This window comes from Adiantum capillus-veneris, chromosome 27 (assembly GCF_014529385.1).
Source record: "Adiantum capillus-veneris isolate H3 chromosome 27, ASM1452938v2, whole genome shotgun sequence".
NCBI classification, from domain to species: domain Eukaryota; kingdom Viridiplantae; phylum Streptophyta; class Polypodiopsida; order Polypodiales; family Pteridaceae; genus Adiantum; species Adiantum capillus-veneris.
In genome coordinates, this window is record NC_140957.1 from 83,625,017 (window position 1) to 83,643,581 (window position 18,565).

Below are 18,565 nucleotides of genomic sequence, written 5' to 3' on the forward strand. Positions count from 1 at the left end.
CACATCAGGCCAAAAAAGAGCTATTACCAAGGTTGAGACAAATACCTCGTGTGCCAAGTATGTCACATGATGAAATGATATGTCAAATTTCAAGATGCAACTTTGCTCGGGTGTTGGGTGCAACTTTCCTAGGCTATCGAAAGATGCAATCTTTGTTAACCTAAGCCTCTTTGCTCGGGTGTTGAGTGCAACTCCATATTACCTTTCACGAGCACTAGGCTAGGCTATCGATTTTTTGGCTGCACGCACCTCTGGAGTCGGAAGAGAACTTTAATATACTTCATGATTTCAAGTACTATTGACAGGGAAGGGAGCACCTTGGTTCATCGCTCTCGCAGCTGCATTTTCGACGATCTCCCCAGGCTCGCTAGGATTCTCCCCTTTCACTGAACGGAATCGCCTTCAAACAACCATGGTACGCTGTCTCAGGAACCATTCTACAAGAAGTATGCGTGCGCTGCGTGTGTGTGTGTGTGTGTGTGTGTGTGTGTGTGAGAGAGAGAGAGAGAGAGAGAGAGAGAGAGAGAGAGAGAGAGAGAGAGAGAGAGAAGCTAGTTGTGAGAAACTTCAATGTTACTGCAGTTAAAGCATCGTTCATTTTCACATAGGGATGTAAAAAGCTGCAATAGCATTAGCTTTCACACACATTGTGTGTGTGTGTGTGTGTGTGTGTGAGAGAGAGAGAGAGAGAGAGAGAGAGAGAGAGAGAGAGAGAGAGAGAGAGAGAGAGAGAGTAGCGTTCATGCCTTTTGATTTTGAGAAGGCTTATGATAGGGTAGATTGGCGTTTCTCGGAGGGCACTATTTAGAGGATGGGTTTCCCCTTGTAGTGGATCAGAGGTGTATCTGCATTGTATGGTACTGCTTCTAGCGCCGTCACAATTAGATGCCACATTGGATGACATTTTTCTTTGTCTCGTTCAATTTGGCAGGGAGGTCCTTGGCAGCCTACTTCTTTCTGTTTTTTGTTGAGGCCGTGTATCTCTTCTCATGCCACAGAGAAAGAAATCTTAGACAACCTAGAGTAAAGCTACTTCCTCTGTAACTCTATAGCAAAACCTGAATCTCATGGAACTCGAGACTCAAAGAGAATCACACCATTGGTAAACTCGGCCTCCTAAGAATAGGAAAACCTAAAAGGTCGTCACATGAGGATCATGTTTGCCAAAGAAGCCATTGGGGTACAACAAGAACCTAGCTACTCAAGCAAACTCCTTGAGATCAAACCAAATGTCCGCCACCTCTCTGCATTTGCAAAGATCAAACTTGTAGGTACAATCCAATACGATAGGTCAAACTACAGACAGACTTGGAAGAGACATATACTCCCATTGTTGTAACTTACTTCCTTAAAATCTCGACCAAAAAGGTCCTTTGTACTTGTGTTGAAGAGAACATACCTACAACTGAACTATGCAATCAATATCCTATACACAACATGACGCCTATACTTAAAGGAAGAGTAAAGGAACCGGCTCAGGGAACAAGCCCTTGAGGAACATTGGTGCTGATTTGTAACATGCCAAAAAGTTGGGCAAAAGACTGCAAGGGAAGAACGTGCTATACTAGCCAGCCGTAGCCAAATCTTCACCCGAAGGGTTGCCCCCAAGGTTGTAGCTCTCCAAAGGGATGTATGGAAGGAGCATTCAAATGTTGTCGAGATCCTCTGAATGACAGGTTTGCACGTAGTGTCGACAGTTGGTGGGGCATCTAGTTCCTACTCCCGCAACTATGCAATCAATATCCTATACACAACATGACACCTATACTCTAAGGAAGAGTAAAGGAACCGGCTCGGGGAACAAGCCCGTGAGGAACGTTGGTGCTGATTTGTAGCATGCCAAAAAGTTGGGCAAAAGACTGCAAGGGAAGAACGTGCTATACTAGCCAATCGTAGCCAAATCTTCACCCGAAGGGCTGCCCCCAAGGTTGTAGCTCTCCAAAGGGATGTATGGAAGGAGCATCCAAATGTTGTTGACTGTGGGAGTAGGAACTAGATGCCCCACCAACTGTCGACACTATGTGCAAACCTGTCATTCAGAGGATCTTGACAAATCTGCTGATGATCATCAAGAAAAACTGCCCATTGAAGGTTGCAATCCTGTCCCAAAACTGGTGTAGAATGGCTCACAAGGATCGTAAACTGTCCCACAACTGGTACTGACAAGCTCACAAGAGGGCTGTAAGGTGCAGTGGAAGTGAATGTTGAAGTTTGCTCAAGATGAGTGCTCCGAACTGTGCTCAAGATTCCTTTTACTTATGGAAGGGACAGCCTTCCGTTCCTTGAGTGAGAGAGTGCAATGGACACAAACAAAGTGGATAAACACTGTGAATGAAGGTGCTGAAACTGAGAGATAGAGAGAGAAGAATATGACACCAGAATGTTGTGCCCCTTTGTTGAAGGGTGATCGTCTTGCCGAAGGCATCCAACACACCATGTACTCTGAACATCCACGGAATTCCAAGTAGCGCATCACACCCTTCCAATGGCATGATATACAACTCTTTTGTGTCCACATACGACTGAATATGCAGACGCATCTTTCCAATAATGGGAGTAACACACTTTGAGTGGCCAGGACATGCCAACCCTGCCTGTGCTGTGTACCTCATCTCTTCAGCTCTGATGCCCAGCTTCATAGCTAACTTTGGTGAGATAAAGTTGGCTTTGGCACCTGGATCAAAGAAGATGAGTGCGTCTGATCCCTGACTTTACCCCATGTCTTGCATAACTCACTGGCATTTGTACTAGGCCCATCACCCATCATATCTGGCACCAAACCTGCCGTGGGTTTAGGCTTCTTGCCTTTCTGGTCTTCTATCATCTGAGTCAACTGGTCTTTTCCTTTCTGGACAATTGGTAGCAAAGTGACCAGGCTGCTCGCATATAAAGCATTTATTTTCAGCCATTAGGACCTTTTCCTCGAGCGACTTGCGCACAAAAGGCTTCCTTTTCTAATTCTTTGCCTGCGCTCCAGAAGTCCCGGTTGAATCCTTGTCTTTGGTGGCCTTTTCCGACCCTTGTGACGCTTTAGGAGCCGTTTTCACAAAGGGCTTCTTCGTTGAATTTTTCTTTTGCTGCCCTCCTTTCTCTCGGAAACCCACTGTCCTCTCCTTTCAACAAGGCAAGACCAATGTTAGTAGCTTCCATAAGCTGAGTGAGGGTAGCCACTCTGTTCTTGGTACAGTAATCACGAAGCCCTTTAGGCAGCCCACAACAATACTTCTCTATCTGCTCTATCAATGGCACAAATCTGTAGGAGGTCACCAAGAGTAATGCTTTACAAAACCTCCGATTGTACTCCAACAAGCTCTTGCATGTAGCCGAAGTAAGTTGGTGCCAATCTGTCATGACATCGGCTTCAAATTCATTTGACAGCCAAGCAGATGCAAACATTTGCTTGAATTAAACCCAAGTGGCGGGTGCCTGTCCTTGCATTAACAGTGTCGTCCACCATGTAAGCGCATTGTCCTTTAAGAAAGTGGCAACTTTTCTTACTTTAGAGGCCTCTGTAAAATTCCCTCCTGCATTAGCTGTATCAAACTGCTGGAGGAAAGTGAGAGCCTTTGCTTTATCCTCGAAGCCACTGAAAGTGCTGAACACCACCTTCTTTGTAAGCTTTCGGCTTTTCCAGTGCCCCCAAGTTGTCATAAGGAATGATCTGCAACATGGGCATTGTAGTAGGCATGATCGGCACATCTTGGCCATTAACATTTTGTGTCAGAGGTGCGATATTTGGCTGCTGTCCGGAAAAACCAGCCATGCCAAAATGACCCTATGGCACCCCAAATTGGCCCTGGTTGCACTGAAAACCCTATTGCATGCCGATGCTACCATACATGGGGTTTGGCATCATGCCTTGCATACCCCCAAACATTGTTCGTGGCATGTATGGCTGACTTCCAGGCGCAACCAGCCATACTTTGGAACACTGATCCACCCCCGAAATACCCAAGATGTACTGTGGGTGGTGGAAAAACTGGATGCATTGCCTGGTATCCAGTTCCTTGTCCATTCAAGACAGCATGTGGGTTCTGAAAGGTGGTGGGCTGAACTGGCATAACCTGTGGAATAGGCGCTCTAGCCACCTGTTCAAGCACGGGAGGAACCTGATTTGGAGCCCTTGACTCCGCAACATGCGAGTGTTCCCTATCTTGCTGAGTCGTATGAAGTACTTGGGCTTGAGCCTCAACAAGCTTTGTATGCGGTGTAGGTTGCCTATTTTGCTGTTGCACTAGTGGCGCTTGCAATAAATCCATAAACCTTGGATTTTGCACCAGTTGCGAAAAGACATTCACCGCTGCAACTAACCGAGTCCTGAATGCATCATCCTCAAGTTGCCCAGTCATAAAGCCCTGTACTACTGGAGGGACATTCACATCAACAGGAGGTACAGTCTGACGTGGCCGTGAGCTCTCGCCAATCTCGAAGACCATAGGAGTTTCCTGCTTGTTCTTCGAAGAGGAACCCTCTTCCATAATGCTCTTCCCTTTGTCGGCCATAATGTATGCTCGTGTGTGTGCGTGTGGTGTGTGTTGTGTTGGGGAGCATATGTTAGTACCTAGTTCTACACCCACTATTGGGCACTGATGACGTTAGTGGGGATGTCGTGGTATTTAGTCAATACTATGCATGATGGAGCTGATGGTTATATTGTCTTGTGGGTGACTACCATGGGTCTATACCTTGCACTTTCCTTCAAGGGTGAATCTGAGCTTATCCTGGATTCATCTAGGTATATCTGGGCTTATCCTGGATTCATCTAGGTATATTTTTTGATCGTATAGCGGATAGGCAGACTTCACATTGTGAAGTTTTCGTCTGAGTTACGACCAATTGATATTGTGCTAATTCTTTCTATCTTTTGTGGTGCGTATGCTCTATCAACTACCTCATTTTCGTGCTAATTTTTTCGATTTAATGCTTCTTTTAGTGCTAGGCTTCATTATGGCTGAGTCTGCCCTTGATCTCCGGAATCATGACAGAAACGTGGTACGCTGAACTTTGTGTTGATGTATGCTCATGTGTGTGCGTGTGGTGTGTGTTGTGTTGGGGAGCATATGTTAGTACCTAGTTCTACACCCACTATTGGGCACTGACGACGTTAGTGGGGATGTCGTGGTATTTAGTCAATACTATGCATGATGGAGCTGATGGTTATATTGTCTTGTGGGTGACTACCATGGGTCTATATCTTGCACTTTCCTTCAAGGGTGAATCTGGGCTTATCCTGGATTCATCTAGGTATATAGTGTAATCCCTGTTTCTGTACTCTGTTTCTTTACCCAAAACAACCGAGGCTCATTTCTTGAGGAGAAAGTGATTGATATCTTGGCAATGGAACCTTGAAACTGGCCCGTGGGGCGGTAGGCTTTGGCTTTCACCTGAAATTCTATACTTTAGACACACACACAGAGCACTTCGCAAAGGGAACCTGCGACGGAAACTAACACTTATGCACACACACGGCTCGAAAGCTAGAATGCTCCGGGCAGACACCGACAACCTGTAGGCCCCAAAATTGGCGCCCCTTTCGGTATTTCTTTATACTTTAACAGAGGCAATAAAACCTGTGATTTCCTAGCACCACACTGTACATTGAGTGGAAAGCAAGCACTCCATAGCTCTTAACCTGTGACAGGAACTTTCAAAATGAGCCTCCCAATAATTCAACGCTACCTTCTCTTGCCAGAGGAAAGTACACTAAAATGCGTCACTTGGCACGATTTCACGCATTTTCCCGTTCGGGGTTGTCGCCTAAAAATCTCCCGACCGGTTGCCTAGTTGACTTCGCAGCAGAGTTGTAAAATGGTCCCCTTGTCATTCCGAAGGTAATGACGCGAACACATTTCACGGCCCAAAATAGCAGTTCCCTAATTTTTAGGAGATGCTTCCGTAGGGCTTCCATTGGTCATCTGACCATCTATCCTCATTGGGACCGCATCCAAAAGTGCAATGTGGCCCAATTGTAGGATACTTTCTGTTGGTGATCCCACCTTGACTTTATGCCTTTATTGAGTTCACTTCCTAGTATCCACCAACTTGCTAAGTGCGACAAGGGGACCTACACGACCTTGCATTGAGCCTAGACATCCTCTTACTATACGAATTCCACTGCCGACCAACTTCCCATCTGCGGGTGAAACTACCGTTCACATTGGCCATACAATGTCCGACCATTTGCAACTTCAAAAAGAGGGTCTCAAATAAAACAAAAATCATTGGAAAGAAACCAACAGCTAAGGTTAGCAATTGCCACGTCCTCGTGACATAGTTAGCAGCTGCCACGTCCTCGTGACAAAATCCAGCTTTTCTGTACGCTTTGCCACGTCAGTAGCTTGCGCAAAAGCAAAGAAGCCGTACACTGTGCCATGTCAGCCTGTCTCCGCGTTTTGCATCGAAAAATCCGGGACTGCCATGTCAGCATTGTTTTCGCGTTTCACGGGCCTGCTGCCAGCCAGTTGGGTGTAACCGGGCATGCCCCCTCCTTGAAAGCATTGTAATCGCCCTCGATTACGCCTGCAAAATAGACAGAGGCCATAAAGTGTCTTAGAAGACTCTGACTGTTAGTATTGACGCATTAGGAACAACACATCTAGCACATGTACCAATCGACAGTCACATCACAGGACATCACTTGACATCACATGACAAATCACATTAAAAAATATCATTCTAAATCTTAGACCCTGATTAACCGGCAACGTATTTAGCAATCGCATCTAGATCCAATCGGGACCTCACAGATGCGTGATTACTAATCCTTATTGCAATCATGTCTATAGAGATTTGTGAGACCGAAATGCTGCAGTCATTTCGTCTATCAGTTCTTGCACTCAAACAAGTCAAGTACAAATCAATCAGTATTATTTTCATCATCGGGAATTTCAAATCATAAGTCGTACGACAGAATACTGTCAGCTTAGTAGTATCCCTGAAACCCAAAGGGACATCGGTGACTCTTTATCAAATCAAGGTATCGGGGCAATCTATCGACAAAGAAGTGGAGTGACTCCCCTCTTGTGCATACCTACTGCACTAGATTTGCCTATGCTGAAATCGGGGTTCTATCAGAGTAGACTATGCTAAATCGAATGCTTCAAGGTAACGGTTCACAATTTAAGGAGTATCTGCTAGGTCCTCCTCCTCCATCCACTTCGCATCCAATGCGGGATAGTTCTTGAATTTAACCAAGAACCGCCTTATCACTTCACCTTTAATCTTTCTATCTTTATGTGCCAGTATTTGTTCTGGAACGAGTATCTCCTCGCTTTCCTCCACTTTGGGCTGCTCATGTGGCTCCCCATCATCGGGCACATCGCCTTTAAAAGGCTTCAAGAGACTCACATGAAAAGCATTATGAATTCTCCAAGTATCGAGCAGCTTCAATCTAAAGGAGACATCATTTATCTTTTCTTTGATCTGGAAAGGTCCATAGTATCTCATGCTAAGCTTTGGAAAAAGCCGCTTCTTTCCCTTTTTCTTTCTCAGCGTGCCTTCTCAAAACATAAAAGCACCCAATCGTCTTCCTTTAATTTCAAATCCCGACGGTGTCAATCTGCTGTCTTCTTGTGTCTTTCCTGAGATTTCTCTAAAGCCTCTCGGACCTTGGCTGAAGCAGTGTCCAAGTCCCTCGTGTATTGGTCAGCTTCAAAAATCTTATCTTTCGTGCTTAAGAAGGGTGGAACCTTCTGAGCACCTTCAATAATCTCAAATGGCGCCTTCCCTGTCGAAGAGTGAATCGTGTTATTGTAGACAAATTCCACCAAAGGTAAAAACCTTTCCCATTGAGTCTTTTGATTTGAAATGTAAGACTTCAACAAATCCAGTACGACTGAATTTGCAATCTCAGATTGCCCATATGTCTGCGGGTGGAAAGATGACGAGAACTCCCAAATAGCCTTCAAACTCGTGAATCGAGGACCTCTGTCAGAGACAGTTTTCTTAGGCATGCCATGTAATATGAATATTTGCGCAATGAACAATCTCTCTAAGTGTCTGGCTTGACTGTTTTCTTCATTGGAATGAAATGAGCTTGCTTGATAAATCTGTGAATAATAGTCCAGATACCATCGTGCCCACATTCTGTCTTCTGGAGATCAAAAATAAAATCCATAGCAATACTTTCCCAAGGGTGGGTGTGAATGGGTAAAGGCTGTAACAATCCTTGTGCTTTATTCCTGTCAAACTTGACCTTCTGGCATACCAAGCATCTGCGTACAAAATCGTCCACGTCCTTCTTGAGTTTCGGCCAAGAGAAGTATCTCTCCACACCTTTCAAGGTGGTATCAATGCCACGGTGACCCGTAAATGGTGGACAATGGCATTCGGTTAGAACCTTTTCCCTCAATGGCTGTGTAACTCACAACATCGTTTTCTTCATCAAGTAGCCATCGCGAATGGAATATCCCGCTACTACCTCCCATTCTGTATTCGACCGAATACATCTGCAAAATCTGGATCTGTGGCGTACTGATCGACCATATTCTCGAAGCTTCTATGATGGATTGCGGAAATAGCCAAGACCAACGGCTTTCGGGACAAAGCATCTGCCACCAAATTGTTCTGTCCCTGCACATGGACAATCAGGAAGTGAAATTGTGACAAGATGTTCGTCCACAGCATTTTGCTTTTCCGATAGCTCCTTCTGTGACAAGAAGTAGTGTAAACTCTGGTGATCTGTGAAGACCGTAAAATTGGCTCCGAGTAGGTAATGTCGCCACTGAGTAAGAGCATGGATAACCGCCAAAAGCTCTTTCTCATATATCCGTGCTGTCAATTCCGGCCTTGAAAACAATCGGCTCTCATAGGCAATGACATGGCCTTCTTGCATTAAGACCGCACCCAGGCTACGACCACAAGCATCACAATATACTTTGAATGACTTGTGCAAATCCGGCAAAGTCAAAACTGGTCCTACAGTCAATTTCTCTTTCAAAGTCTGAAAGGCAGTCACCTCTATGGGTCCCCACGAGAAAGGGACTCCTTTCTGTGTCAAGATATGCAAAGGGAAAGCAACCTCTGCAAACTTTCTAATGAACCGCTAGTAGTAAGAACATAGGTCCAAGAAGCTTCTAACTTCATGGACATTCTTCAAATCGAGCCAATCAGGTATAGTCTTAATCTTGGCCGGGTCCATCTGCACTTCTGCTGCTGAGATGATGTGTCCCAAAAAGTGTATCTCTGGTAGGAAAAATTCACTCTTCTTTGCATTAATCACCAACTTGTGATCTCCAAATGCTTGAAAGACCTATAGCAAATGTGCCTCATCCTTGGAGAAGACAATAATGTCATCAAAGAAAGTGCCAACAAAAGATCTGTACTCTGTGAAAATCAGTCCATCATTCGGTTAAAGGTCGTTGGAGCATTGGTAAGGCCAAAAGGCATGACCAAAAATTCAAAATAAACCGAAGGTCATCCAAAAAGCTATCTTGTAGACATCTCCCGGCGCGATTCGGATCTGATGATATCTGCTCTTCAAATCGATCCTGCTGAAACAAGAGGATCCCTGCAGTCGGTCAAGAATATCATTGATCCTAGGAATCGGAAATCTGTTCTTGATGGTGATTTTATTCAGAGCTCTATAATCAATGCACATTCTCCAAGATCTGTCTTTCTTCAAAACCAACAACACCGAAGAGCAGTAAGGTGAACTACTCGGCTGGATAAGACCCTTTTCCAAGAGCTCTTTCACTTGGTTCATAATCTCTTCATTCTGGGCTCGGCTCACTCGATAAGGTGGCTTGCTCGGTGGTGTGCTTCTAGGTATCAGATCAATGGTATGATCCTTTGGACGAGCTGGTGGCAACTCTCCTGGCAGGCCCTCAGAAAAGCAATCGGCATGAGTGTGGAGAAAATCTTGGCGTTCTTTATCAAGTTTAGACATATTTGTCCTATGTTCATCATTCAACTCTTTCAAAAAGATCGAGTAAACAAACAGACTAGATTTCATTAATTTCGAAACGGTCGAAGCCGATACAATGGGACGGACTCACCCTTCATTTCCACATCAAGTACAATGTTTCGGCCCTTTTCAGTAGTCAATGTCGCTTTCTTCGCCTGATAATCGACCACGGCGTTGTTCTTATGGTACCAAGGGACTCCTAGGAGGACATCACAACCTTCCAAGGGCATTATGTAAAAGTCCTCGTGCCCCAAATACCCGTGACAATGCAACCGAAGTTTGCCAATGGCAGGTGTAATGGCCACGTCGCTGCTGGGTGCCGCTAGAACTACCTCTGCTTGTGGTCCGATCGGGTGTAATCTCGAGCTGCGCCGCCAATTCAGGTGAAATGAAGTTGGCCTTGGCTCCTTCATCAAAGAAAGTCAGTGCTTCTTGGTCTTTCACTTTGCCCCAAGCTCAACAAAGTTCTGTATTTTCATCAATCGTGCTTGGGTCAGTACCCATGCAATCTGGAACTAGTCCTGCTTTCATCTTGCCTTTTTGTCCACGTTCCTCGGCTGCTTTCAAACTCTTTGGCCTTTCTTCATTCAATTCTTGCTATGCCTTTTTAGGGCACTTCTCGGAGATGCGCCCATGTTCCCCGCATCCAAAACACTTCCCCTCTTTGATGTAGTTGGCACTCTCCCGAAGAGTGAGTCCGGGTCGTGAATCCTTATCTTTCTTTTCTATGGGGCTCTTCTTCTTTCTACTTTCATTATTAGAAGTCTGTTCGGTTCTCTGAGTCATGATCTCATCTGTGGGGTAAGTCAGATTGCCTGAATGGATGGCAAGACCCCGTTTCGCATGACCCATCAATTCTTGAATAGAATCGGATTTTTGTTCTAAGCAGTGATCTCGGATCTCTGTAGGAAGTCCGCAGCAAAACCGCTCAATCTGTTCTTTAAACGAGATCTTCTTAAGTGAAGAGGCTGATAGAAAAGAGCTCCAAAATCTCTCGCAATATGCGTCCAAAGAATCTCTCTTGGTCATCCGAAGATGATTCCAAGCAGTCCATACATCTCGTTCGTACTCCCGAGTCAGCCAAGAAGAAATAAAAAGCCTTTTGAATTTCAGCCATTTGACTGGCAGTAGAAGGGTGGACCACCATGTTTGAGCATTTTTCTTGAAGAAAGAGGTAGCCCTCCGAATCTTGGAGTGCTCTGAGTAATGCCCTCCAGAGAAAGCTATATCAAACTGCTGTATGAAGTGTAATAGACTTGGACACTCCAAGTCAAGAATCAGTCGCGACAGCACCAAATAACCACTTTAAAACAATTCACAGATCACAATAGATTTGCACTGGCCCGACGGAGTTCCGTGCCTAGAGATATTGGCCCCAAACTGGTGTCCCTTTCGGTATTTCTTTTTGTATTAATCAGTTCAAAGTACAAGAGAGTGACTCGGGGTTCACTCTCAGACTTTGCGTCCAGATGCTCTGAGAAGTGAAGGCCCAAGCCACTTATTTAAAGGTTTACAAGGGATGCCCAAAAGCAGAGCCCCAAAAGCTTGAAAATCAAAAGCCTAAAAAGCTTTTTTTCTCTCTCTCTCTCACAGAGAGTTAACAAAAAAAAAAAAGCAAAAGCATCTCCTCTCTCTCTCTCTCTCTCTCTCTCTCTCTCTCTCTCTCTCTCTCTCTCTCTCATTATGTAGAAAAAGCATCAGCAAATGGTGTCGCCTAGCAGCCCGCAATTCCCGCCGCAAATCACGGAAATCCGTACCAGTGCTGCCACGTGGCATCCCGGCAGAAATTAGGATTTGCTGCAAATTAGGGTTTCTGGCAGATTTTAGGGTTTGCAGAAATTTTAGGGTTTCGGCCAGAAATTAGGGTTTTTGTTGTCCGCCACGTCATCACTTTGTGACATATCCCCCTCTTGAAAGCATTGTAATCGACCGCGATTACGCCTGCAAAACCGACAAAAGCCATAAACCGTCTTAGCAGACACTGACTGTTAGTACCTACATACTAGGAACACACATCTAGCACATGTACCAAATCAACAGTCACATCACACGACATCACAAGACATCACATGACATTCAACATTCATTCGGATCTTAGAGCATGATTTATCGGCAATGTAGCTAGCAATCACATCTAGGTCCAATCGGGACCTCATCGATGTCTGATTGACTAACCCCTATTGCAACCATGTCTATTCGAGATCAAGTAGACCAAAATGTTGCAGTCATTTCGTCTATCAGTTCCTGCACTCAAAAGAAGTGAAGAAACAAATCAGTATCATTATCAGGAATTACATTTCATAAAGTCATCCAACAGAATACTGTCAGCTCTCAGTATCCCTGAAGCTCAAAGAGACATCAGTGACTTTAGTATCAAAATCAAGGCATCCGTTGACAAAGGAGCGGAGTAACTCCCCTCTTGTGCATCCCACTGCACCAGATCTTCGGCCAAGCTGAATTTCTGGGTTCCGTTTGGAGTAGACTATGCTAAACCAAAACATCGAGGTAAAGTTTCACAATCCGAGGAGTATTTGCTAGGTCCTCCTCCTCCATCCACTTCGCATCAAATGTAGGAAAGTTCTTGAACTTAACCAAGAACTGCCTTCGGACTTTACCTTTAGTCTTCGTATCCTTATGTGCCAAAATCTGTTCAGGAAGAAGGATCTCCTCGTTTTCTTCCACTTCGGATCAGGCTCCCCGTCCTCAGGCACATCACCCTTAAAAGGTTTCAAGAGACTCACATGGAATGCATTGTGAATCCTCCAAGTATCTGGCAGTTTAAATCGGAAGGAGACATTATTTATCTTTTCAGTGATCTGGAAAGGTCCGTAGTATCGCATACTAAGCTTTGGAAAAAGCCTCTCCTTTCCTTTTTTCTTTCTTAGGCATGCCTTCAATCATCCTCCTTCAATTTCAAGTTGCGACGATGGCGATCTGCTGCCTTTTTCTGTCGTTCTTGAGACTCCTGCAAAGTCTCGCGAACCTTGGCAAAAGCCGTATCCAAATCTCGCGAATATTCATCCGCTTCAAATATCTAATCTTTCGTGCTCAAGAAGGATGGAACCTTCGCAGCACTTTCAACAATCTCAAATGGCGTCTTCCCCGTCGAAGAGTGTATTGTGTTATTGTAGGCAAATTCCACCAAAGCTAAGTTTTTTTCCCATTGAGTCTTCTGATCCGAGATACAAGACTTCAATAAATCTAAAACCACTGAATTGGCAATCTCAGATTGCCCGTCAGTGTGCAAGTGGAACGATGACGAGAACTGCAACCGCGTGCCAATGTTCTCCCAGATTGCCTTCCAAATCAAACTCATAAATCTGGGGTCTCTGTCTGAGACAATCGTCTCAGACATGCCATGTAATCGGAAATTCATCGTGATCATTTTGTGTTCTCGGGAGATCAAAAATGAAATCCATTTCAATATTTTCCGAGGGGCGGGTGGGTATGGGTAAAGGCTGTAACAATGCCTGTGCCTTATGCCTGTCAAACTTGACCTTCTGGCACACTGCGCACAAACTCTTCCACATCCTTTTTGAGTCTCGGCCAAAAGAAGTCTCTCTCTACCCCTTCATGGTGGTAGCAATGCCGCGCTGACCCATAAAAGGTGGATAGTGGCATTCAGTCATAACCTTTTCCCGCAACGGCCGTGTAACGAACAACATAGTCTTTCTCATCAAGTAGCCTTCCCGAAGGAGGTATGCAGCTACTGTCTCCCCATCCCGTATCCGTGTGAAAATATCTGCAAAATCTGTATCTGTGGCATATTGATCAACCATATCCTCGAAGCTCCAATGATGTATCGCGGAAATAGCCAGAACCAACGGCTTCCGAGACAAAGCATCTGCCACCACATTCTTCTGTCCTTGCACATGGACAATCTGGAAGTGAAACTGTGACAAGATGTTCGCCGAGCATCCGCTTTTCCGAAGCTGCTTCTGTGGCAAGAAGTAGCGCAAACTTTGATGGTTTGTAAAGACAGTAAAATTTTTTGTAGGTAATGCCGCCACTGAGTAAGAGCATGGATAACCACCAAAAGCTCTTTCTCATAAATCTGTGCTGTCATCTGCGGCCTAGAGAACAATCTGCTCTCGTAAGCAATGACATGGCCTTCTTGCATCAAGACCGCACCCAGACTACGACCATCAGCATCCCAAAATACTTCAAATGACTTCTGCAAGTCCGGCAAAGTCAAATTTGGTCCTGTAGTCAATGTCTCTTTCAATGTCTGAAAGGCAGTCACCTTTGTGGATCCCCACGAGAAAGGGACTCCTTTCTGTATCAAGATATGCAAAGGGGAAGCAACCTCTGCAAACTTTCGAATGAACCGTCTGTAGTACGAACACAGTCCCAAGAAGCTTTCAACTTCATGAACATTCTTCAAATCGGGCCAATCACGGATAGTATCTATCTTGGCCGGATCCATGTGTACTCCTGTTTTGCTGAGAGAAAGTGTCAAAAAAATGTATCTCTGAAGCATATGATCTGTGTTTTGTCATTCTTGAAGAAAACAATGATATTATCAAAGAAAGTGCCAACAAATAGCCTGTACTCTTGAAAAATCTTGTCCATCATCCGGTTAAATGTCGCACGAGCATTGGTCAAGCCAAAAGGCATCACCAAAAACTCAAATAACCCAAAAGTCGTCCGAAAGGCTGTCTTGTAGACGTCTCCCGGCGCGATTCGGATCTGATGATATCCACTCTTCAAGTTAATCCTGCTAAAGCACGAGGATCCCTGTAACCTGTCGAGTATCTCATTGATCCTAGGAATCGGAAATTTGTTCTTGATGGTGATTTTGTTGAGAGCATTATAATCGATGCTCATTCTCCAAGATCCGTCTTTCTTCAAATCCACAACAGTGGAGAGTAATATGGTGAAGTACTATGTTGGACAAGACCCTTTTCCAAGAGGTCTTTCACTGGGTTCATAATCTTTTCATTCTGTACTCGGCTCACACGCTAAGGTGGCCGGTTCGGTGGCGTGCTTCCATGTATCAGATCAATGGTTTGATCTTCAGGCCCTCTGAAAAGCAATTGGCACGAGTGTGGAGAAAAATCTTGGCATTCTTTTGATCAGGTCAAAACATATTCAACCTTTATTCATTGTTCAGTTCTGTCCCAAAAGAATGAGTAAGAAACTGAAGTTCATCAAGTACAATCTCTAAGCCCTTCATTTATCAAAGTCGCTTTCTCGGCTCGATAGTCAACCACGGCGTAGTTCTTGTGGTACCAAGGGATCTTGAGTAGAACGTCACTCGCGTGCCCTGAACACCCCTGTCATTGCAAACGAAGTTTGCCAATGCTCGGTGTAATGGCAACATCCCATCCGGGTGCCAGTCGAACTACCTCCGTGTCAGGTGCAGCGGAATGAATGTTGTTTTTTCTCAAGATGAGTGATCTTTATTGCTCAAGGTTCCTTTTAGTTCTTTAGGGAAAGAGAGAGCTTTCTGTCTTGTAGAGTGCTGTGATCACGAACAAAGTGAGTGGATTGTGCGTGCAAGTGAATGAGACTGAGAGAAGGAGAGAGAAGAGATACGACACCGAGAGATTTGTAAAACCCTCCTCCGAAGGCCCCACTCTCGTCTGCGAGAGTGGTCTATTCTTTGATCGCACAAAGGTGTACAATGCGTATGCAATGGACTATGCAACTTGGTCTATGCCGATGACGACGACGGTGACGACGACGACGGCTGAAATCTGAGATCTTCTAATCGCTGAATTTCGGGACTGTTTCGGTGGCTGAAAATGACTGTTTCGGCTGCGTTTTCTTGGCTGAAAAATGAGGTTTCTTAGGGCTGAAAACTGATGGTCTTTACGGGCTGAATCTGCTACACTTTAGGTGAATAATGCCGGTCTTAATTTGTTGCTAAAATCCAAAAACGCCAGGGGCTGAAATTGGTCCTTCTGTCGCCGGGGTTTTGCAAATGCAAAAACGCTAGGCTGATCTACTGTGTCGTGATGACGCCGGGGCTGATCTGCTGTGCACAAATCGCCAAGGCTGATCTGAGGCAAAAATGCTAGGTCTTCTGTGGAGAAAACGCTAGAGTAGTTGCGGGGGTTGGTCTTGTTGAGAAGTTGCCTGTTGAGCAAGGTGCTCCTGCGGCCTCTTCTGCCAGAAAGTGCTAACTTGGGTTTGCTTATATATTAACTTAGCAAAATTGCCCTACCTACTTTTGTTGGAAAGTCACTTAAAAATAATAAGTGAAAATACCAATAAATAGGAAAATAGGCTAAATGCACTGGAAAATTCCCCTAACTGATGCGAATGGATTCTGATGGGAATTCCGATGATCATGCTATGTGCAACCGGAGGATATGCATCTATGCTAAGTGACTGGGCATGCACGGTCTACGAATAGACTCACAAAAGTGCCAGATCACTGCTAATCTAAACTGACTGAACCCTGCTGTGGTGTAGCTTGTCCACGGACACATAGGGTTGGAATGTGTCACGTGACATCCCCTCCTTTTCAAAGTGAGGTACTGGTACCGAACTGCATGGCGTTGAGGGAGATCGCCAACAGCTTCTGGAATCCGGGAAGGGACTCTTCGCCGGCCCACTCTGCTGTGTGGGTCGTGTGACGCTTGAACTTCATAAAGGTCTGCAACGCTTGCTTCTTTGGGCCGCGCCGAAAGCCACACAAAAGTCTTCTGTATCTCCTTTCTTGCTTCAACGTCGTTTAGAGACCTGCTTCTTTCGTCTTCAAGAATCTCCATGGCTGAAAATTCCTGATACCATCTCCAACACAAAACCATGAACATACCCATTCCATGGAAAGTGAAGGAAAAAAATCTTGTCTTCTCTAAAGACTCTCGATGCAATGTCGATGAACATAGAGATGGAGTGACAACCCGTTCATCAAACACATGCAAACAATGCGATCGAATATTTTCTGTGTGATCAAAATCAATCAACTGTGGCAAATCCCAATGAAATGCCTATTCTTGGTGCTCATACAATCATGTGCTCTTTCGGAAACTATGTCATGCCAAGGAAGAGACATGGAATGCGACTTCCTGACATACAAACTTTTCAACTTTTCATGAACAATCCGCATACATTCATGCTCATCCATGAGAGAAACGTGCTCAACATACAATATGTCATGCCTAGGAAAAGGGATCACATAAAGATGCTGACTAAAATACAAGAAACCTTCACGAATGAAACACTCGAACAATGCGTGCGTATCAATCATGCGAACACATAATACTTCTTGTGATGGTTCTTTGGACCAAGGCTTGAGAGCCAAGATCGGTTCGTCCTGAATGATCGAATCGTCCTGTGGGGGTTCTTTGGACCTCGACTCGAAAGCCAAGATCGCTTTTTCGTGATTGATCGAATCTACAACGAGGTTAGCTTCGCTAGAAAAAGCATCAACTAACACATCATCCTTGTGAACAATCACATCATCTTCATGCAACTCATCATGCTTGTGAGAAATCTCATCTTGATCATCATGCTTGTCTTTATCATTCAAATCATCATGCTTATCATTTGCATCCAAATCATCATGCTTATCATTGGCATCCAATTCATCATGCTTCTCATCATGCAATTCATTGTGCTTATCATTGTCAATCAAAACATCATGCAAGTCATTGTCAATCAAATCATCATCATGCTTCACACAATCATGCAAATCCTGTGGGTCATGCTTTGGAGAAGAAGAGACTGAGAGAGTCTCCTTTTCCAGATCTTGTGCGAACTGCGCTTGCACAATAGAAAAGAGTCGCAAGAACTCTTTCATGTGTTGGTCTCTCTTTTCTTTGAGGGCTTTGTTCTGGCGATCAAAATCTGCTTGTCTTGCTTTGCTCTCGCGCGCTATGGCTGCCATTCTTTCTTGGTACTTACGCTCGATGGCTGCCATGTCTTCTTTGTAGGCTTTTCTGTCTGCTTCTCTTTTTTGTTCCAACTCCTCCATAGGAGTTAGTGCAATCTTTGTCGTAGATGGTGAAGGGGGAGGGTCGGAAAAACCTCCTGGTGTGGAAAATTTTTCTTCGCCTCTCTCATGCTCATCACCTCCAAGCGAAGTATCCATTCCGCTTCGAGTGATGACCATTCTGAAGTGGTGGGTTCTTGTGGGTTCTTGGGGGTCTTGGGTTCTTAAGTTCACGAGGAACTTGGGTTCTTGGGGGTCTTGGGTTCTTAAGTTCATGAGGAACTTGGGTTCTTGAGGTGTTCTTTCGCTTGCAAATCGCGTTGGAGAAGGATCTTCTCTTCACCCGAGTTCTACCCTTTTCTGCGGACGCACCCCTTGGCGGCCTTGCGCTCACACCAAGGTTGCTTTTTCCCACCTCCCGTCGATTGGCCGGCCGCTAAGTGCACGGTCCGCTCTCAATGAGTGAAAAGAGACACAAGGGGAGGTTGGACAAGCCCTTCTTTCTTGGGATTCCTGTCACTCTTCAACAAAACACGATTAGGAATCGCCACGCCCAAGTAAACTTGGGTTCGTGCGATCACAAGAAGCAAAAAAATTCTTGTGGTTCTTCTGGTTCTTTCCTTGAGTAATGCATAACACTTCCAAAGCTCTGATACCAATGTCAGGTGCAGCGGAATGAATGTTGTTTTTTCTCAAGATTAGTGATCTTTATTGCTCAAGGTTCCTTTTAGTTCTTTAGGGAAAGAGAGAGCTTTCCGTCTTGTAGAGTGCTGTGA

The 18,565-nt window shown here is 44.9% G+C and overlaps 1 protein-coding gene across 1 annotated transcript in view; it reads left to right on the top strand.

Annotated features, from left to right (window-relative positions):
• Positions 1 to 276: 276 nt before the first annotated feature.
• Positions 277 to 18,565, top strand: part of LOC147422290 (defective in cullin neddylation protein) — a 45,119-nt gene continuing 26,830 nt past the window's right edge. Inside the window, exon 1 of the mRNA XM_086503180.1 lies at positions 277 to 415. Within this exon, the coding sequence (XP_086359306.1) occupies positions 413 to 415 (3 nt within the window). The 5' untranslated portion in view covers positions 277 to 412. The remainder of the gene's footprint in view (positions 416 to 18,565) is intronic.